This window comes from Onychomys torridus, chromosome 15 (assembly GCF_903995425.1).
Source record: "Onychomys torridus chromosome 15, mOncTor1.1, whole genome shotgun sequence".
Lineage (NCBI taxonomy): Eukaryota > Metazoa > Chordata > Mammalia > Rodentia > Cricetidae > Onychomys > Onychomys torridus.
In genome coordinates this window covers 13628868-13651600 of record NC_050457.1, presented here as the reverse complement: position 1 = coordinate 13651600, position 22733 = coordinate 13628868, and the positions used below count along the sequence as shown (strand labels likewise).

Here is a 22733-nt window from a genome sequence, read left to right as displayed (position 1 = left end):
GTGTGGATGAAGGGGGTACATTAATAATGTGGGGGGAGGGAACAAGGGAAAGGAGGTTGATATGTAAAATAAACTTAAACAAAAGAAAGTTAGCATTCTTTAATGAAAATATGTTTGGAATAAACAGCAGGTGCTTTTCTAATTTAAAAGAATGGACTTAGGGCTTACCCATTTGCCTCCCTATTCTCTTTGTTATAATTCCTGCAACAAGACAATGTGAAGTTTATCTGATACTCTCTGTAAAGTAGGACAAAGCAGGCCAAGAAGTGGGTTGCATAATCTACCTACTCTTTGGACCTGCTGTGTTTAGTGCTATTATCTAGATCTAGAGTTAAAAGATTTTATAATAGTTCATTATCACCGGATATAATATCAGAAGGATAAATCTGCTAGAAATGAGAAATTTCCATTTCATTATCACTATGAGAATGGCATAACTGCTCAAGAATGAATCAATACAGAGAAATTATATTAAAAATACTGCTTTGAATAATTACCTCAGGTTTTGCTGAAAATTCAGAGACATTAAAATTTTCCAGTTTATTCAGAGTTTAATGAAAATGTCCATTTGATTTTTATATTTAAAAGAAATTTTTATTCAACAAAAACCCCACACAGCTATTACGGTAAATGAAAGACAATAGACAACATTCCATTTGATAAAACATGAAGCAAAGCAGACACTTGTTTGTGAAAGGTTCTATAGATACTTGTCATTCGCTCCAGTATCGTGCACTCGGCCTTTCCCTTTCAATCCCCTGCATCCTTCCCTTTGCTAGAGTCAGGAACTCCAGGAAGTGGGGATTGACTGTAGATGGTGGTTCATTCCTGAAGGCCACTGTTGCTTTCCTCTCTTCTGGTAGTGTCATGTCTATGTCTGTATATCTGTCTTACCAGTAACAGGAGCTGACTCTGTTCCTTGCCTGAGATATCTGGCAGTGATGGTATACAAATAATGTACTTCTTTGTAAATATTATTCTCTCCAGTCGAATTTTGAATGCAGGCTTTTCTTTAATACGTTGTGAATTCAGTATTAGTATATTATAATGAAAATTACAGATTTATCTTTTTAGAAGTCATATTTATGGATAAAGTAACCAATTAAACTTTTACTTTGTTGTTTTGCTAAAGTCTGTGTTCAATTATACATACCTTGCTATATTTTAGATTCTACTTATAAATCTATAGTACTCTGTGTGGTGCTATTTTCTTTCCTCAGCAATATATTCAGGCAGCTATTATGCACTAGGCAAAATGATAAGTCATTATTCTAAATATCAGTTTATTATGAAGACATTATAAATATCAATAAATGTGAACATAGAATAGAAATTTACATCTATTAGTAGACCTTGTTTTTCTTTTTCCATTTTATACCAAAAAGAATTATTTAAAAAATGAGTCATTTCTTATAGTAACCAGATATCATCTTAGTTTATGATAAAATTAGCATAAATGAATTTTGACCAAAGGCTGAAAGTCCACACTTTTAAACTAGTAAGATAGGTAACTGTGAGTTCTGCCATGATCTTGTGTTCTCAGTTCTTCAAGACTGTTGTTACACAGTAAGAGATTGAAATTTGTACTTTCAAATCATGGTAGTCTCAAGTCAGACATGTATATGCATACAAGTATAGTTTTAAATCTCTTTGTATTTTCATGTAAATATAGATGTTACAAGAGGAAAGAAAAATTAGTTTTTCAGCAGATATGTTAATTACTTATACTCTCATTAGCACACACAATATCAGCCTACAAAGTATTAGATTTAACCAGACTAACTGGAGTTTTTCCAGTTGTATAAATTTATATACATTTATGAATATGACTTTATTTAGTTCTATTAGAAGGAACAGATAATAGTTTAGGTCGCCAAGCAAGTAACATATAGGTGTAAAGAAGATAATGAGAAGTGCATTTAGGGTGATGGAGAAATCTTCCTGAGGATGCATCACAGAAGCTAGTCCATCTTCTACAGAAGATGTGCATGGTGGCATGAAGCTAGCAGGTTCAGTCTTTCTACACTGATAAGGTATTTGGAATACTGAAATCCTTGACAATTTTTCTTTGAGGATATTGTTTCTCTGTAAAATTATACACTGTGTGTATTCACTGTATATCTGTGCATGTATACCACACCGAGTTATATGGTAACCATATGTTTTACTATTCTTATGTAATGAGAAATTTTCCATAAAGTTTTTATTGTTGTTTTGTTTGCTTGTTGGTTTGCCTTGTGTTTGCTGGTATACCTTGCTACTCAGTAGAGAAGCTGTGTTTTTTTATTAGTTTTCTCAGTCAGATTATAGCTCTAGCTCCCTAACCTTTTACCCTTTCCTCTATACTACAGTGATAACTATGGTACTCCCTGGTGCATAGAGGGCAGATACTAAGTCGACATTTCTGGAACTGGGAGAGCTTTCCTGGTACAAGTGATAACCTTAAGGAGATGTCAAGGGTGGCCGAGAGCCAGGTGGAACTCTCTTTTCTAGCAGAGATACCATGAGCAAAGCCCAGGTGTGAAGAGGGAGGAAAGACCATCAGACAAAATCCAGTATTTCTATAGATGTAAGATGAATCACAAAAGTAGAGAGTTATATCATTGTCATAATGATAACAGAAAAGAAGGAATGATCAAATTTGCATTTTTAGAATTATCTTGCTTCGACTGTATATAACCTATAGCAGGTGAATATTGGTGAAATATTATAGAAGTGTTGATGATTTGGAATTATTAACACATTTATATTCCCTATGAGATATTAATTACATATACAAAATGAAGTATTGAAAGTGATCAAGATGGATTCCAAATTCAGAGTGATTTTTCTGAACACACTAGAAAGGTGACACCTTGTTAGGAATGATGACTAAATGTGGGTTTCTGCCACCTGATAAATGCTAATAGAGAGTAAAATCAGCTATTCAAAATAAATGATACTTTTCTCATATATCCATTTTATCAATTAATATACAAAATAATTTTTACTTTTGTACATTTTAATGCATGTGACAAAAATAAACTATTCAGTTTTCAAGATAAAAACTACACTTTTTGTAAAATAAAGTTAATTCATAAATACCACAAGAGAAAGAGTATCATACTAATATTTAGGAAAGAAAAACTTTCAACTTTTGCAAGACATTTCTTTTAATAATAACTCCAGCACTATGAGATAGTTGGAGATTTTATCCACTTTGTCTTAGCAAGTTTAAGTAATATAAGATCACCACTTGTTTGAAAGAATAATCAGTTTAACTTGTATCCATTTATATTCACAGTAACTATTTGATCTAATGTCTTACTATATTTTCAATGTACTTTATTAAATCTTTGAGAATTTTATGCATGCATGCAATACATTTTGATCAGTTCACCCCATATTCCTTCCCTAGAAACTCCCAGATACAGCTGCTACCCAAACCATAGACAGTGTTGGCTCTGCTTGTAAAGATCAGGCCAGCTCTCCCTACAGCTTTCTTTAAGATAGAGTTATCTTGTGTTGTGATTGTGAGAGCTTCTGGTTTATGGTACTAAGCAGTACTGGGATGTGATGCTCTTTGTCCTGTATTCTATGTTGAATAAAATCACGTGATATTAAAACTTCTTGCCATTGCTAAAAGCTTATGAAAGTGTAAGAGCCCATTTGTTCTGGGAATTGCTCTGCGAATCCCTCTCAAAGTCCTTCTCTATCCCCCTCTATCCATGCCTCTAATGGTGATTAGCTCATCCTCCCTCAATATCTCCCTTTTTATCATTTATTATTTGAAAAGTTCATACATGCAAACAGTGTATCTTTATCTTGATCATATCCAGTGAGTTAGTCAGGGTTTCAGTTGCTGTGAAGAGACACCATGACCATAGTAACTTTTATAAAGGAAAACATTTCATTTGAGTGGCTTACAGTTTCAGAGGTTTGGTCCATTATCCTTATGACAGGAAACAGGATGGCACATAAGCAGGGCACAGTACTGGAGAAGGAGCTGAGAGTTTTACACCTTGATCCTCAGGCAACAGGAAGTGAACTGTGTACCACACTGAGTGTAGCTTAAGCAAAAGGAGACCTTAAAGCCCATCCCCACAGTGATACACTTCCTCCTACAAGGCCACACCTATTCCAACAAAGACACACCTTGTAACAGCGCCATTCCCTTTGTAGGCATTTTCTTTCAGACCACCACATCCAGCCATTACAGCCCACTTCCAGCGACTCCCACAATTGCCTGTCACATCTCTCCCCAAGTTCATATCCTCCTTTAACATTTTTTGTTTATTAATTTTTTAAAGCCTGAGTCCAATAAGTGCTGCCAAGACACATATCAGTGTCCAATCATCCAAGGAGGCCTGAGGAACCTACCAGTGACCACATTCCTAAAGAAGAGTTACTGTCCCTCTCCCCCAGCCATCACATGTCAATAGCTCCTCCTCTAGGGGCCTCAGCAGCCCTTCCCTCACAGTGATTGAACACTTACCTGCCTTCATCTTTGAGTCCTATGTAACTAACCACAGCTGCATGAATCAATACGGCAGCCAAGTCGGCCCTAGAGGATGGCATTTCACAACACTCTACCATTTTCTTCCTCTTAGATTCTCTTTGTCCCTCTTCAACAGTGTTCCCTGGGCTGTTGGGGACTGGGCTTGATATCAATGCCCCATCTATGGCTAAGCACTCAAAATTGCTTATTCTCTGCACTTTGAACAGTAATACATCTATACATTAAGCATTACTCACAGTAACAAGCTTTCCCCACCAAAGCTGGGAGAAACAGAAATCTATGGATAGAATTATAAATATTTAATAGGTAGTTTGACAGTGACCAAAAAGTATGAATAGTTTTCCTTCTAGGGCCTGTGGCTCCTCTAGCTGTGAATTTGACTATGCTTACAGTACCACATGAGATGGTTCAGTGGTTTAAGTTGCTGGTTGCCAAACCTGATGACCTTAGTCATTGTGTTTGAAAGTTCCTTGTGAGATGTTTAGCATTACAAAATAGTAATTTCATTGTTCAGAACCACTTCATGCTTTCAAGGAATGTCTGAAATTGGCCGTTCTTGCCTCCCAAAGAACCATTAGCAACTTTGTATCACCAAGGCATCAACCTTAATGAAGGGTCCAATCAGTGCTTTGTAAATGTATCAAATTAGGTCAGATTTTCTGAGATTGGGGGGGGGGGATGCTAGTCCTCAGCAGAGAGAGCTTGCAGCTCTACTGAGTCCCACCCATCCTTCAGGAGGTCCATCCTTTACCTCAGCCACTTTTACCAGAGTGTGATTTATGTTAATGCTGAGTTACTTTAGAGTATATAGTGGTAATATATTTAAGAAAGGTAAACTCAGAGAATCCCTATATATCATTAGAGTGGTTTCTATTTTATTTATCTATTTGTTTTTCATCTCAATGGAATAATCCATAAGCTTTATAAAGACTTACATTTCATTAAAAGTTCATCAAGAGAAAAACTAAAAATCATAGAAATCTGTATGAACAGACACTCATGAACAAACGCACTCAAATGTTTGCTATTGGCTGAGGTCCGCTCCTGACACAGGAACAATGCACTCTGTTGGCTCAAGCATTGCATACATGGGGAACTGTTGGAAGCTGAGAAATTATAGTTTTGTTTTGTGGAAACTTATTAACTAGCAAAAGTACTTTCTAAGGTTTGTTATTTTAACAGTAAAATTATATAAACTGAATCCTTAATGGGTTCTTTAGTAAACTGCTTTTCCTAGGTAGCACTATTTTTTTTTTAATGCTAACTAGATTGGTGGCAGCAGACGTAGTCAACAGTGTAATATTTCACATAAACATAAACTAATTTGAGGAATTACTTATTTTAACCTGATTGCTATTTAAAATTTATGGCAGTTAATCAATGAGTGTGTATTGAGGAATTATTCTGTTTTATACATTGTGCTAATACTAGCAGCACATAGGCCAGTTCCTGCCCAGTTTTATGCTTCTTGTAAGTTTCAAATTAATTATTTTAGGAGTGATGAAATCGATTAAACATGTTGGGGAGCAAGCCAAAGGACTTGAGAAGATGACTAGGCAATTTTGATTCACATTTGTTATTTGAGTTTCTCTAGAATATTCTCTAGGGTTTAGCATGTAGCTCAGTGGCAGGATGCTTACTCACCAAGGAGCTAGTCCTGGGCCTGATACTCAGCACAGCACCACACAAAAACAGTTGTACTGAAACAAAACCTTCATCCCTCGCCTTCCTTACATCAGTGTGCTCAGAAGTGAGATAGATTTTTAACTTCCTCTTGGGAAATTGCTCTCCATACCATCTGACAGCAACTACATATTCTAAAGAAGTGCCTGTAAATAAGGAAAGCATTATAGGAAATCAAATTGAAATAGATCGTTGGCAAAAGAAATAGCTAACGTGGAGCTACACAGATTAATTACAAAAATATACTGCTGGGAGGTAGAGGTTTAAAACTGTGAGTTCTTTTTTCAACTTTATGTTATAATTTCCTCCATATGGCTTCTTGGAAATAGTTTCATTCTCCTGTCCTACTTGGCTGTAAGCCTTGTGAATGTCTTGTAGATAGTACCCAATGTAGAAAAACTTCAGTAGTTATTGGATATTGAAGGAATAATGTATCACTGTTGTATGAAGAATAGAGTTTCATTACTAGCCATTTAATTTAGAGAACTGGATTTCTAAAATAACCTCTTATGCTACCCCAGTTTGGTAAATATTTGTTGTCAAGTGTGCTAGCCAGAGAGAAGCCTGACTTACCAGTGTGTATGAACCTGGGGGTGTGTCTACATGCACACAGAAGATTTCTGTGTTTTATGCTGTATAATCATTTTATTTAGTGATTGCTGATGAATAGGCTGAACTGTTGACCTTTTGTTTGTGATGGTCATCAGTTGTTCAGGAGATCATCAAAACAGGATGAGAAAAGATTAGAGTTTTAAAGGGGCTATTTGATGACTGACGAGGAAAAATAATGTTCACTTGCTCTATCAGATTACTAATTTACTACCCCTATAGATTCCTTAAGATACTGGTTTTTGAAGTGTGGTGTGACCCACATTATCTTAGCTTCATTTCCTGATTATCTGGGTTCTTGTCACTAAGACATAACACAGAAGCACAAGGTAGCCTCAGGCCTTATGGTGTTTGCTCTCTCTGTGGAAAAAAAGAATATATTTTCTGAAGTTTCAGATGACTTTTTCCCCCTTATTGTTTTGTATCTTTGGAAATAAAAGACTATATATACCTAATTGATTATAAATACTTAATCAATTCTTGCAAAATAAGTAATTGAATCAAGTAGCCCAACAGTGTAAGCATTGATATAGCTGACTGTCTTAATAATCAGATGGAGATTTTCTGAAAGTTGGGTTATTTTTTGCCCTGTTAATTTATGAAAAGATCTAGAAGTTGTCCTAAAAATTCATTCTTCAAATTCATTCAATGTGAATCTCAGTTTTTTCCTATAAGATCACAAGTATTCTTAATAATGCAATTATGTCATGTATATCTGATATATTTTGACTCACAAAGTAATTTGTACATGTATAAAGTGATGTCTAATTTACAGTTGATTGGTTTTTAATATACTGGAATTCAGAATGAGTATACATCTTTTCAGCTGAGGAGTTTGGAGATTCCATGATTTGCCCCCAGTAAATGGCAGAACTGGAGATCCACACTCCTGTGCTCTCATTCCATTTGCCCTGCTCTGTATTGGATTCCTGAGTAAGTCTGACTGTGAAAATAGGAGCTTGATGTTCCAATTTCTCATACGTAAAACTGCAATATTTCCATGTGTAAGATGTAAATTATCACTAATATTCATAACTATAATTGGAGAGAGATGGTTGTATGGAAAGAAAATTGCAGCAATACAAGATAGGGGCTGTAAAATGAGTAGCTAAAATGACAAAGCCCAAGGAAAAGAGGAAGGTTTCTGTGGGTTGGAGCTACTAGAGGTGATGAATATGAGTCGGTGTTGAAGTGGGAATTTAAGTGGGCCTTCAGAACAGGAAGCAAGGGACAAACGTGAATATGAGGAACACTGCATACCTCAACACAATGTGGAAGACATTTTCTGGAGGGTATGGCCACCAAAGCAATTCAGGGTCACATTTAAAAGCTAGGATCTTAATACTTTGTTATGAGTCTGGGAAGCAAATGGTGGCTTTTTGTTTATTCATGACCTTTCCAAACAACACATATTTATTATATTAATGGTCAAAGATTAAAGATCAGTACCTCCTTCAAAGTACAGTTTAATCTGAGAACCATATTGCCAATACCATGAGTAATAAATAATGTTCCTCAGGGAAAGCACATGGGAAGTTATCAGTAACTGTGTGTGGCCTAGGAAGAAGAGATGTGGCTCCCTCCATTAGAATATAATAAGCTGTGCATCATAATGAAAATCTCTACAAAATGATAGGATGAGAACCTGATAAATTATAAACCTGGAAATAAATTTCTGATTTTGATTTTATTTTATTCATTGAAAATAGAGTCTCCCTTATACAATACATTCCCACATTCCCACATCCCCACCACAGTTTCCTCTCCTTCTGTTCCTCTTAGCTCCCCCCATATCCCCTCTACACTAGATCTACTACCTCTCTGTTTCCTCTTCAGAAAAGAGCAGCCTCCAAGAGTCAATAGCCAACCAAATAGATCAAAACAAGGTAACATAAGGCAAGGGGAAAGCCCTTACATCGAGGCTGGACAAGGTAACCCAATAGGGAGGAAAAGAGTCTCAAGAGCAGGCAAAAGAGTCAGAGATACACCCATTCCCTCTGTTAGGAGTCCCATAAAAACATCAAACTAACAGTTAGTTGTAGATGAAATTCTAAATGGTCTTATTAAATAAGAAACAGAGCCAAATACAGAGTTAAAAGCCCAAAAGATCAAAACACTAGAGAAGAGCCTTTAGCTTGCCACTTGCTGCCTTCGCTTCCCCAGAGAGAGAGACCTTCTTCCTGGGTGACTGTCTTTTTATTGACTTTCTGTTCTGCCTTCTCATTGCCTCTAAACCCACATGATTTCCTTGTCACCGCTTGTCTATACAGACCTCCAGGTCATTATGGTTAGTACTAGGATTAAAGGTTCGTGTCACCTTTTAGCTGTGTCCTTGACCACACAGAGACTCTGCCTGCCATGTGATCAGATTAAGGGCATGAGCCACCACTGCCAGACTTCTGCTAAATGGCTCACTTTTAGCTGTGATCTCCAGGCAACTTTATTTATTAATAAAAATCACACTTCAGCACAAATAAAATATCACCGTAAACAGCTGTAACATATACACATATACCTGGTGCAGACCCATGCAGGCTCTGTGACTGTCACTTCAGTCTCTGGGAGCTCCTATGAGCCCTGCTTAGTTGATTCTGTGGGCCATGTTCTCCTGGTGTCCTCAACTCCTCTAGTTTCTACTAGTGTCCTCCCCGTCTTCTGTGGGGTTCCTTGATCTCCCCAGGGGAGGGACCTCATTTAGACTTTATTTCTGCAATTTAGACTTTACTTCTGCATAATGTCTAGCTGTGGGTCTCTGCACACACTCCCATCTGCTGCAGGAGGAAGCCTCTCTGATGATTACTGGACAAGGCCAGATCTATGAGTGTAGAAGAATATTATTATGAATCATTTCTCTCTGTGTGTGTGTGTGTGTGTGTGTGTGTGTGTGTGTGTGTGTGTGTGTGTTGACAAAAAAAAATCTAAAACTGTTAAGAATTAAGGGTTTATTGGTCAGAAATTGAAATGTACCAAGTAGTTTTTCTCATGGAACTTTTTCAAATTCCTGGCAGTTTAGCCAAGGGTCATTTAATTTGACATTGAGAATGCCCAGGGAAGCCAACACTCTCCTCATGTCCTCTCTCTGCTGCCAAGACCCTGCAGCTCTGCTGTCAGATGAGAAGTGTGGGTTTTTGTGAGCCACCTTTTATAATAGCTGGGATTGTGTAAAGGTCCCTCATTTCCAGAGCAGCGAATCTGATGAGAACTTGAGATTCATCCCACAACCTCACCAGGCAGTGCTTCAGTGTTAGAGCGTCGGTTGGCAATGGTCTTTTCCTTCGGTTTCCTTGTTTAGAAGTTACTGGAAATACGGAAAGATACTTTGTGATGAAAGAGAGCAGATGACAGTTTTTAAAAAGTACGGTTATAGGGAATTCAGCTTCCAATCAGTTGGAAGTCTTAGTGTCCCATCTCCACTTGAGAGGTGGGAAATTGATTACCTATGTATCTCCTTTACTCTTCTTCCTCCGTAATCAACACTTACCTATTTTGTTCTTTTTACACTCTATTTCCTCATATTGAAAATAGATTATTTTCATACAATATATTCTGATTATTCTGCAAACTCCTCCCAGATCTTCCCTACCTCCCCTCCCATCTCATTCTATACCCTATCTGCCTCTCCTTAGAAAACAAATAAACATCTAAAAAAGTAATATAGCAGAATAAAACAAAAACAAACAAAAAACTGGAAAATAACGAAAGAAAAAGCAAACAGAAGAGAGAGAACCAAGGAAGCCTAAAAGTAAAAGATGCAGAGACACACATATTCATACACACAAGAACCCCATAAAAAAAAAAACACACAAAATGGGAGGCCATCATGTATAAGCAAAGGAACTGTAAGGTTAAAAAAACTCCAGACAAACATGAGACAAAAAACATCCAAAGGTGACCTTTGTTCATTTCCTGTTGGCCATCTAAAACTGGGCATCGGACCTGCCTGTAGGAGTGGTTTCTATCCCCGATGAGATGCCTTTGGAAAGAACTAATTTTCATTTGCAAACAGTTACCAATTGGCGATACCTTCTAGGTTAGGGAAGGGGGTTTGTGTCTACTTACCCTCTCAGCCCTGAAACCCCATCTACCTCAGACCCCTGTAGGCCTTCTGTATGCTGCCATATGTGACTGGTCCTACCTTGTCTAAAAGCCTTTTTTCTTTGCTGTCCTCCATCCCCACTGTCTCTTACAAATTTTCTGCCTCCTGTTCCATAGGGTTCTCTGAGCTCTGAAAAGAGGGATTTAATGGAAACAACCCATTTAGGACTGAGTTTTCCAAATTTTCTCATTCTCTGCACATTGTCCAGCAGTGGATCTCTGTACTTGTTTCACATTTACTGCAGGAGGAAGCATATATAATGATGACTGAGCAGGGAACAGATCTATGAATATAGCACAATGTCATTAGGAGTCATTTTAGGGTTATGTTCCTTTAGCAGAACATTAGAATTTGGTTTTCCTCTAGGTCCCGGGCATATCTGTTCTCAGGTTCCTTGCCAACTGAGCAGTATATGGGATGAGGTCCATCTCGTGGAGTGGGCTTTAAATCCAATTAGGTATTGTTGGTTAGTATCACATGGTGTTTGCCACCATTGCACCAGCATTTCATGAAGATAGGTCATCATTATAGATCAACGGTGTTTACCTTTCTCCTTTGGTAGCATGCAGAGTAACTTCCAGTACTATGAACACTAGTCATTAGTAAATGAAGGCCCTAGTTAGGCACCAGATCAACTTCTCCATGTTCAGTGAGTTGTGTAGATATTGTCTTCAGCAATAGGTATTTACCATCTGTTTGTAGAGACCAATCAATAGCCTTGGCAATACTCATTTCTTATCTGTTTGTTATAGTTTATTATGAGTATGATTCCATTCAGGCCATGCATTTCCTCATTGTTTTTTAATAGTATCCTTTCTTTTCCAATTCTGTTCAAGTTTCTCTTATGTCTAAAATAAATATCAAGAATGTAACAATAGCTTATCAGTTAAAAGCAATTGTTACTTTTGAAGATGACTGTCTTAATTAAGGTTTTTATTGCTGTGAAGAGACACCATGACCATAGTAACTCTTATAAAAGAAAACCTTTAATTGGGAATAGCTTACAGTTTCAGAGGTTCAGTCCATTATCATCATGGTGGGGAGCATGGTGGCGTGCAAGCAAATGTCATGCTGGCTGCATCTTGGCTTAAAGGGAACAGAAAGTCAACTGCCACACAGAGCAATATCCTGAGTTTAGGATCCTCAAAGTCTGCCTCCACAATGACACACTTCCTCCAACAAGACCATACATATTCCAACAAAATCACACCTCCTAATAGTGCCACTCCCTATGAGCTTATAGGGGCCAATTACAGTCATACTACCACAATGACCCAGGTTCTGTTTCTAGCACCACACCATATCTGATGTTCTCTTCTGACTTCTCCAGGTACCAGGCAAGGGCATGGTACATATACAGACATGTAGACAAAACATTCAAACACGTAAAATAAATCTAAAAATTGAATAGAATATGTAATTTATAACATACTTAATGTTTTCTTTAAAATGAGGTACATGAATTGAAAGTGAAGACTTGAGTTGTTCCACTTAAAAATATCTATGCAGAAGAGGAGGCAGATGATTTTAAGAGCCAGAGATGGTGGATGGCTTCAAGGAAACAGCATTTTCCAGACACAAAGGGCTGCTGCACATGAATTTATAGACACCATGACAGTATGTACATGACCTGCACAAGTTCAAGGCACACAAAACCTCAGCAAGGAAAAGGGTGTGTGGTCACAAAATCCTACCCTTAGCCAAGAAACTGTTTGCAGTTGACCCTGCTGGAAAAGGGAAAATCATTTGTCTTACAGTGGAGTATCACTGATTATATAAACTACACTCCAGTGACCACCATAATCAGATACCATGGTTTTTATGTCATGTTTTGTTGTTCTTTGTTTTGTTGGGGTGGGTTGTTTTGGTTTTAGTATATACATATACACATATACATACATATTTATATGTACTGTTTTTTAAGAGAGAAAAAGAACATGAAATTGGGTAGGTAGGGAGAAGAACAGATCTTGGAGGAGAGAAATTTGGGAAAAGAAAGAATATGATCAAGATATGTTGTATAATTTTTTTAAAATAAACAATTTAAAAAGAGACTAGGAATCAAGAAAACAGAAAAATAACAAAAATATAATCACATTCAAATGTTCATGGGAGCTACTAAAGTCCTTAGATGTTTAGTCTCCTTCATACTGTGGCTGACTGTGCAGTTATGCTACATATCCACCAGTATGTATTTATTATGCCCAATAACACTTAGGCACTGCTTAGTAATTATTATGCTACATTTTTCAGAATGGATTGAGAAAGAACATATGTGCACATGTTTGGTACCAAGACAAATATTGAAAATACATTTGATACTTGGTTCTTTGAATCCCTGGATGCAGAATCCATCCCAATACATTACTACTTATTAGTATTAAAAGATTCAGCATGGTATAGGCATTTCGGAAGTTCTAATTCTTTGTTTACTTCTTCTCAGTATGATTCAGTTCCCTGTTTTACATGAAACAGCTTAGAAATATAGTATACACCATTCAAATCTGAGGGACTGAGAAAACCAAACAACTAGCTGGCACCAGGATGCATTAATGTGAAAATTCTGGAAATAAGTGATGTAAGATTTAGGAACAGTGTGCCTTTTCTGTCTTCTGGAATTACAGGGTGAGGTGGGAAGAATGTAACATGGTATTTTGCCATTTATTACAGGGGTGGTAGTTGTTAAAAATCTTATTTTAATCAATACCTGAAGAGAATGCATCACAATACAGTTGACATTACATGTTCCTGAAAAACTGCAGAGAAAGAAGCAGAGAACCCTGTGGTGATAACTTCTTGTACTCTAATAAAGCTTGCCTGAAGATCATAGGACAGGACTAACCACAGAATTAGCCATAGAAATCAGGTAGTGGTGGCACATACCTTTAATCCTAGCACTCAGGAGGCAGAGGTCTGTCTGGATCTCTGTGAGTTCAAGGCCACCCTCAACTACATGAGATTAATCCAGTCTAAGGAAACAGAACCAGGCAGTAATGACACACACTTTTAATCCCAGCACTTGAGATCTCATCAACAGTAGGAGGTAGGAAGGTTGAGACAGGAAGTTGATATGGCTGAGCAGAGAAGGGCATATAAGATGTGAGGAGAGGCCCTTTTGGCTAAGGACCCAGAGGCCTTCAGTCTAAGGATTCCTGGAGACAGGATCTTCTCATTTCAGCTGAGGAGTTGGTGAGGTAAGAGGAGGTGTCTGTGGCTTGTTTCCTCTGCTCTTTCAGTTTTCACCCTGTTATCTGGCTCCAGGTTTTTATTGTAAGACCATTTAGGATTTATGCCATAACTGTTTCTCCAGTTGTGATTACAAACAGAATATCTATATGATGTTGACCAATCTATTAAATGGTAGTTAGATTATACAGCTAGCCTTTTTCCTCACACTAATTTTGTAGAAAGATTCTGTAGTAATCATCCACATAAATGAATTGTAGTGTTGCAGTTAACTGTCCAGAAATACTGGTCATGCACAGCTCTTTGTGGTGAATGATGGTCCCCAATAACTTGGAAGTATGAGAAGATTACAAACACACACACACACACACACACACACACACACACACACACACACACACATATATATATATATTTCCAGAACTATTCATTTAAAAAAATTAACACTAAAATTAGTAGTGTTTGCTTGGGAAGCCAACTAAGATCTGGACATGAGTTCAGAATCTGTGCAGTTCTGTTATTGTTTTTGTTGATATATGTTTACAACACTAGTAAAAGTCCTGGCTCCATTAGATCTCAAGCAACACATGAGCCCATCATCATAATCACATTAGATCTCAAGCAACACTTGAGCCCATCATCATAATCACATTAGATCTCAAGCAACACTTGAGCCCATCATCATAATCAACTGACTCTGCATCACACCTTCTTTAAACTGGAAGCGATGGGCTTTGAATGCATTGCTTTCCCATACTTTATTCAAATTGACTCTTGAGCCAAGTATAGTGGTGTGTAACTTCAATCCTAGGACTGCAGAGGCAGACAGATCTCTGTGCATTTGAGGCGGGACTGGTTCTACATAGCAAGTTCAAGGCTAGCTATGGCTACATTGTGAGACCCTGTCTCAAAAAAAAACAGACATTTAAAAATCCAATTAAGGATTCAGGTGAGATGTTTTCACACCTTCTTCGGCACCATGTTCACCTTAAGAGAAAGTTACCTTTTGAAAACCTTCTATTGACCCCTTGTCTTCACTGAATCTGCTGCTGTTTATGGTAGAGGAACTGGGCCTTCACAGTATTTTCAGCTGTCTACATCTTCTCATTTCAGTGTCTGTATAGCGTCCAAGCTTCCACTTTCATTGTGAAACACAACTTTTCTGTCTGATAAGATTAAATGAGACTCAAGGACATGTATATATACCATGAGGACACATTAAAACTCAAATCTTTTTTATATCATTGTTGTAATCCCACAAACACTCCCATTTTTATAGAAACATGGAACTTGGTAGAACAATTTGTGTATTGGTTAACAAGCAGGTATTGTTAGTGCCCTTAAGCTTTTTGGAAGGAGATTAATAGAAAATACAGGAACATAAACCAAGTGTGTTTCCACTATTGCCTGTGCCTCACAAGTACAGATCACCTTGAGGCTTTCAGACTTTAGCCTCTTTAAATTCCTCTTTCACTAAGGTCCTTTGATTCTTAAGCTTGTAATTTTCTGTAACTAACAAATTCCCACCCTCACATTACCACTGTTCTAAGTTGCTTCATGCCATCCCTCTAGTACATTTCTTATGCTCTGTTGAAGTCATGTTTGCCTCAGATGGACAGAGATTGTTAACCAGATTATTCAGTAGACTCTGTTGACAATTCTCAAATTGGTAGTGAACCACTGCACACCATCTGCCTGCTTCACACCAGCAAGTGTGCATAACAGTTTGAGGAAGTAATTTTGTTAGATTTTTCACTGTAGTTGTTGAGGAAGCAATTTAATACTTAATATAAATTACATGCATAATCTGACAGCATTGCATTTTATTTTATTTTAGCCACTCTTTGTAAAGATGATTCCTTATTTTCAAGTCCCGATGTCACTGATATTGCGCCAAGTAGGAAGAGGAGACATCAAATGCTGAAGAATCTTGGGACAGAACCTAAAATGATTCCGCCTGAGCCGCAGCTGCAGGAGAAGGAAAGGTGAGTGTCCTGCCTGACGCGGACTGCATCCTCAGAAAGGACATCCCAGAACATTAGAGCTCCAACGGTATGCTGTGAGATCACAGAAAGTGACTCAGAAAATATATTTTCTCTGGTGTTTGGTTAATTCCTTTTAATATTTAAGGTGGAAATGCCAAAAATATACACAATTTTCTTTGTACTTTTCACAGTTTGATAGAAATAGCATGCAAGCTTGTGTTCAGTAAAGCATTTCAATCTAATTTATTGTTTAAAGGACACCCAGATCACATTCAAATTAGCTCCTTTGTCAGTTTATGCTCTTTTTTTCCCCCTCTGATAAAATCCCTCTTTCTAGTCATCTGTTTATTTATATCAAACTTTGGAATTATGTGCTTTATTTTTACTCTTGGTTTCAAACAGGAATTTATATTCTAATATAATTGTACTGAATTTAAAGTAAAAAAATTTCATTATAACAAAACAATGAATATTTATATAGTATTATTACTTCAGTTTTAAATGAATGTGTGACGTGTGTGTGTGTGTGTGTGTGTGTGTGTGTGTGTATTGAGGATTTCTTTTCTTATAAGTTGTGGTTGATTTAGCAGATGGTGTTGTTTGTTAGATCTCTGCAGAATCTGGGAAGAGAACACCTGGGGCTCTGACGGCCCTTCCTTGGGGCTCCATATGTTCCTCACTTCTTGAAGTCCTCACCTGTGTGAAGCTGGGTTTTCTTTACATCCTCATTAAAATAATATGTCATAGTTGATAAAATGCAGAAGCAAATGAAAATTGAACTGCTTTCCATCAAGCCAGCAAACAAACAGATTTACAGATGTACAGAACAATGCTGTAACAAGCTGATCCCTGTTTGTTTGGAAAAGATACTGAGGTTTCATAAAGAGTGTGCTATTCCAGTTAGTGGAAAAGGGCCATGAATTTGAAGGAGAGTGGGAAGGGTGCGTGGATGGGTTAGAGGGAGGAGATGAAGGGAGAAATGCTGTAATTATATTACAGTCTCAAAACTTAAAAAAAAAAAGTTCGAAAGTGTATGTTATTCACGTTGTCAGCAAGATTGGTGTAATCTTGAAATAATTAATGAATATTTTAGTGTTAATTTTCAAGATGTCATCTATAGTCCACATTAACAAAAATGTGGATCTAACACTCTTGAGATGCTCAAAAAGTTAAAAAGTGTAAAATGATCCTGATACCAAAACTTTTTCGAATTCTATAAACAATGAAGATACAAACGGAGGCATAAGTCATGTCTCAGGAGTCTGTCAAGATGACAGCAGGATTTTTTTAAAGTTTCTAGCATAAATAAGTATTGCTTATGTATGTAACTGCTCTCCTAGTCTATAATCCTGGCACACTTATGGCTGGTGATGGTGGATTGTGCAAGTTCAAAGCCAGCCTTCCTCTAATAGTTAGTTCAAGGCCAATTACCTATAGAGTGAGATCCTGCCCCCAAAACAAAACAAAAACATATGGATAAAAATGGGATTAATTGGGATACTCATTATTTCTTTCTGAAGTTGATCTGATCTCTTTGTCCATTGCATATAGATGTGTGTCCAGACAACATATGTAGGAAACAGTGTGCACTCAACTCCTGCTCTTTCCTGTTCCTCATCTGAGTTTCTTCCTCAGCTCTTAACCAGCTGAAAGAGCTTGTATTATTCAAAGCATATTACTCTTTTACAGAGTGTGGAAGAGTTATTACTAAGTTATATTAGGTTTACCAATATATTTATATAGATAATTATTGCCAAGAATAAATTACTAGCAATCCAGAAAAACTAGGAGAATTACCCCCCACCCCCGATTTAGCCAATCAGCAAAATGTAATTCATTGGTATCAGTTATGTGTCAGGCATGATAGGAAATATTAAGATCCAAGAAAGTCAAAAACAGAAATAATTAACCAATATCTCTTACTACTTTTGGTCTGGTTGTTTTATCTAATGAAAATCTCAGGCTGTAAGAAGGAAATGTGTTGGATTATGTGGTAGAATAGTATTTACATCTTTCCAGTGCATTTGTTAACTAAGTTTAAAATTTCAAGATTACGAACATTCCCTATGAACACATTGTTGCTAAAACAGGCTTGTGATATATGTTGGTAGATAGGTGAAAGAATTTTTGCTCTGAGTCATTACTATTTTTATAAAACTTTTAAATACATGTAATATGCTTTTATTTCTAAAAATTCCACATTATACTGTTCCTTTATTCTTTGAAATGATTGTGACAGTTTTCCCATATATTTTCAGCATTTTAAAAGTTGTCATAAACCATACTATCTGTTGTGAGTTGTATGCCAATCTTTGTAGGACCATCTGTCAAGGCTATCCCGATGCAGAACTAAAAAGCATATATAACAATTCTGAGGACTAAAAGCAGTTTAGTTGAGCACATGTCAATCAGAGGTTGAGTCTCTGACACCCTGCTTTAAGATTCCTCTTTCATCATCCAACTGAAGTAAGATACTAATGTATAAATTTTGCTTTACTTTTTTGTACTTTAGAAAGTCTTTTTCATTTTGAATATATAAAGCTGAAATTTTAGAACACTTACAAAATTTAAATACTTGTTCTTCATTTCCAATTATTCCTCTAGAAAAAGAAGCTTCTAAAAAACAAAAATACATTTTTAGCAGGAAATGAAACAAAAAGCAACAATAACAAGAAAAAAAGTGGGATAAGATGTGACTAAGGGGCAGGTGTGGCCGGTAAAGAAGACATGACTAAATATTGATGATTACTGTGGTGATATTTTATTTGTGCTGAAATGTTGTGATATTTTATTTGTGCTTTAATAAATAAAACTTGCCTGGAGATCAGAGGAAAAAGGCCAGCCATTATAAGTAAACAAAGAAGTCAGGCAGTGGTGGTAGCACATGCCCTTAATCCTATCACTTAGCAGGCAGGATCTCTGTGTGTTCAAGGACACACTGGAAACAGAGCCAAGCTTGGTGACTGACACACACCTTAATTCCAAAACTAGTTAACCATGAAGGTCTAAAGGTTTGTACAGACAGACAGAAAGTGACAGAGCTGTGTAAGAAAAGGAAGTTATATAGCTGGACAGAGAACAAATCAGATGGCAGAACAGCAAGGCATATAGATGTAGGTAGACAGGAAGTAACTTGCATTTGGAAGCTGCAGAGTTGGTGAGGTAAGGTTAGCTGGTGGCTTTCCCTGTTTCCCGTGATCTCTCTATGGCTTTCACCCCTATATTGGCTCCCTGCTTTTTATTTAATAAGACCATTTAGAAATTCATCTACAATTGGCAGCCAACGTGGCAAGAATTCAGATCATCAAACATCCAGAACAACTTCAAGGCAACTAGCTCGGAGAATAACCTCACAGACTATTCCAGTCAGGACTTGACCATAATTCGTAATTTTCTCAGGATCCCCTGAGAATACAGTGCCCTTTATCAGCAGGAAGTAGCCTAGAAAACTACGCTGACATTTCCAAAAAATAGATTATGGATGTTTGTCTTTGTTTAGGTTGTAGGTTACAAATTGTTATTAGTCATAGTCAATATTTTTCTAAAAGTAGAAAAGGGAATATGATATAAAATATAGGATATAGATACGATAGGATAAAAGGGTGGATTGTTAAACCTACTTTTTTTTTTCAAACAGCAAGTTTTTTTATTATTATTATATTTGTGATTTTATATCAGCCATGGGTTCCCCTGTCCTCCCCCCCTCCTGCCCCCACCTTCCCCCGAGCCCCTTCCAGGCCCTCTGGATAAGTGAGACAATTGAATAGCTTGAACTGTTTGGGAGGCACCCAGGCAGTGGGACCCAGACCTATCCTTAGTGCATGAGCTGGCTGTTTGGAACCTGGGGCTTTTGCGAGGACACTTTGCTCAGCCTGGAAGGAGGGGACTGGACCTACCTGTACTGAACCTACTTTTAAAGAGCAACTTGTTTAAAATGTTTTACAATGGTATAGATTTTAGTTTATTGATACAAATTTAAAGTTAATTTTGTTATACTGTATGTATACTTCTACTCTTGTTTAAGGTATTATGTTTGTGCAGCTCATTAAATTGTAATGAATAATTAAGAAATACAGATTAATAATTAGTCTTCTATGATAGTCAAACTTACAGTCATGTTAAGTTTTCTAGGTATACATAGGTATAATTCAGTTAGGTAGATAATCTTCAAACACTTCAAAGACCCACAGAATATGGCATTTAAAATGTTTTGAAACTTAGACTTTTCTAGACAATGAGACACGTCTGCTCCTTGCAGCACCAATTACTTCAAGGAAGATGATGGGCACCAAAGACACTCCATATGAAGTTTATCTTCCTCTTGACAAAAATAGTCATTTGGGCAAGAAACTGTTCTTGCCTGGACTGCTTGACAAAATGTTGTATCGACTGGACATATAGTCCATAGGAAGATGACTTCTGAACTTTGCAAGGCAAAATGGTCCTTCGGGTTCCTGCTTTGCAGAAGAAATTAACAGACATTCTACAGGACACAGAGAAAAGTGACTGAGAGACTTTAGGCCTGTGGGCTAAAGATCAGTGCCCCAACAATGCAGAAGAACTTTGGGTAACTGTCCAAGCATGCAGATGTCTCTGTCATTCTAGATTTTTGGAAGTTGCTTACAATGCTCTTCCTGTTTACTTAGGTAATATTATATCCTTCTGGGGTCTTTGATGTAGTTGAAGACTAGGTAGATATAATTATGGTTTTCCTTGGTTATAATAAATAAGGTAGGTATGAAACCTTAGACTCACAAATATAGGATAGATAGGATATCTTCTTTAATTTTGCCAAATACAAATAGACTAGATATTATAACTATAATTCTTGCTTAATAACTATTTTGCTATATGTAATTTTACTGTGTTAAAGTTAAAATCTTCCTTTTTGATTAGAGAAAAAAGGGAAAGTGCTGTGGAATGTCATTCTGTGTGCTGTAAATGTCTGCTGCTCTGATTGGTTGATAAATAAAATGCTGATTGGCCAGTACCCAGGCAGGAAGTATAGGCGGGGCGAGCAGATGAGGAAAATGCTAGAAAGAGGAAGGGCTGAGTCAGTGCTGCCAGCCAGACACAGAGGAAGCAAGATGACCAGGCAGAAATGAGAAAAGTTAGCAAGCCACATGGCTACACATAAATAAGAATTATAAGTTAATTTAAGTATAAGAGATAGTCATTAATAAGCCTGAGCTAATGGCCATACAGCAGTAATAATTAATGTAAGCTTCTGGGTGATTACTTTATGAGTGGGCCACAGAACTGCACGTGCCTGGCAGGACTGGAGAAACCTTCCTACTACAGACTACCCTTTTAAAAAAAAAATCAAAACTTCCATATGTTAACTGCATCTTAAACAGTTTTTCCTAACCAGTTCTCCTTAACACTGTATACATGAGTTAGGTTATTACCATCAACCTTATCTTCCCAAGCAAATGAACTGTTTATGTTATAAAGCATTTCATTGTAAATACAACATTAATGGGTCACTGTTTTTATGTAATTGTTTTTATGATGGTCTGCTTCAGTTTATTGTTCTAAGGGAGGTGTAATCTTTTTTGTAAAGTTTACTAAAATATATAAAATGTTTCTTTTGGTTTATTTTTAAGGATGGTCAGTAGAAATATCTCTTAGAGTGGAATATAGTTCTGTTTTTGTCCAGTGCTTATCTAGCATGTCCAAAGCTCTGGGTTCAATCCTCAGCACTTTGGTATGGTGATATACCCTTATAATCAAACCCTTTGGAGTTAGAAGCAAGAGAATCAGAAATTCAAGGACATCCTCTTGGTTGGCTGCATAGTGAGCCTGTCTGGCCTAAATGTCACACTGTCTCAAAGACGGGGAAAGACAGAAATAGAACATTAGTTTTAACCCGTGTGGAATTTTAAGTATTTGATTCAATTGCTTACAAGATGATTTCCTCTGTGTCTCCCATGATGGCCTCAGCCTCAGTAGCTGGCATTTACTATATGATGGCCGTCTAACTGTACATTGACTAAGGAAATGCACAGTGAGCGTTTTTGTTTTTGTTTTTGTTTTTCTATGACTTGCCATACATTGTTATGCAAAGTATTCACCTTCCTTCATGTCATATAACTTAGTTTGTATGACAGGATGCAATTAGATAATGAACCTAGATTTGAAGACCTTCAGGATGTATCAGAAGCACTCAGAGTATTCAGCTTGAAGAATCCATCATGTGATCTATAACCTGAAGGGATAGGAGGAGTAGAACAGTGAGGTGGGGTAGAAATAAGTGTTCAGTCATGGTTTAAGCTGGAAAGACATGCTCAGAGGTGTACATGTGATATAGAACAAGGCTGATAGTGTTAGATGCTGGTGGGTGCTACTCTGAGGGTAGACCACGGTGAGCATGTACCCTTGTTAGGAACTCTACCTTTCCTCCAATATAAGAGTATCCCCAATATTATAGAGTAAATCTCCCTTCAGTGTTTTCTGCCTGTTGACACTGCTTTGTAACTCATTTTAAGGCGCATCAAATTATTCCTTCCATCCTACCTCCAGATCCTTGGTACCTAACATCATGGTGCATGCCAAGGCCCCTAGGTCTTCCCCATTTCAGGCCTTTCTTCTATCTCATCTCCATTCCTTTGTGACTGGGAGAAGCCATAGAACCACACTGTACCAAGGACTCATAGTAGGCTGAGACTCTGGGAGG

The 22733-nt window shown here is 37.2% G+C and overlaps 1 protein-coding gene across 4 annotated transcripts in view; it reads left to right on the top strand.

The window, feature by feature from the left end:
• Positions 1 to 22733, top strand: part of Xrcc4 (X-ray repair cross complementing 4) — a 258828-nt gene that overhangs the window by 163247 nt on the left and 72848 nt on the right. For all 4 annotated transcript variants that reach the window (XM_036207307.1, XM_036207308.1, XM_036207306.1 and 1 more), the window contains one exon: positions 15910 to 16057. In XM_036207307.1, the coding sequence (XP_036063200.1) occupies positions 15910 to 16057 (148 nt within the window). The remainder of the gene's footprint in view (positions 1 to 15909; positions 16058 to 22733) is intronic.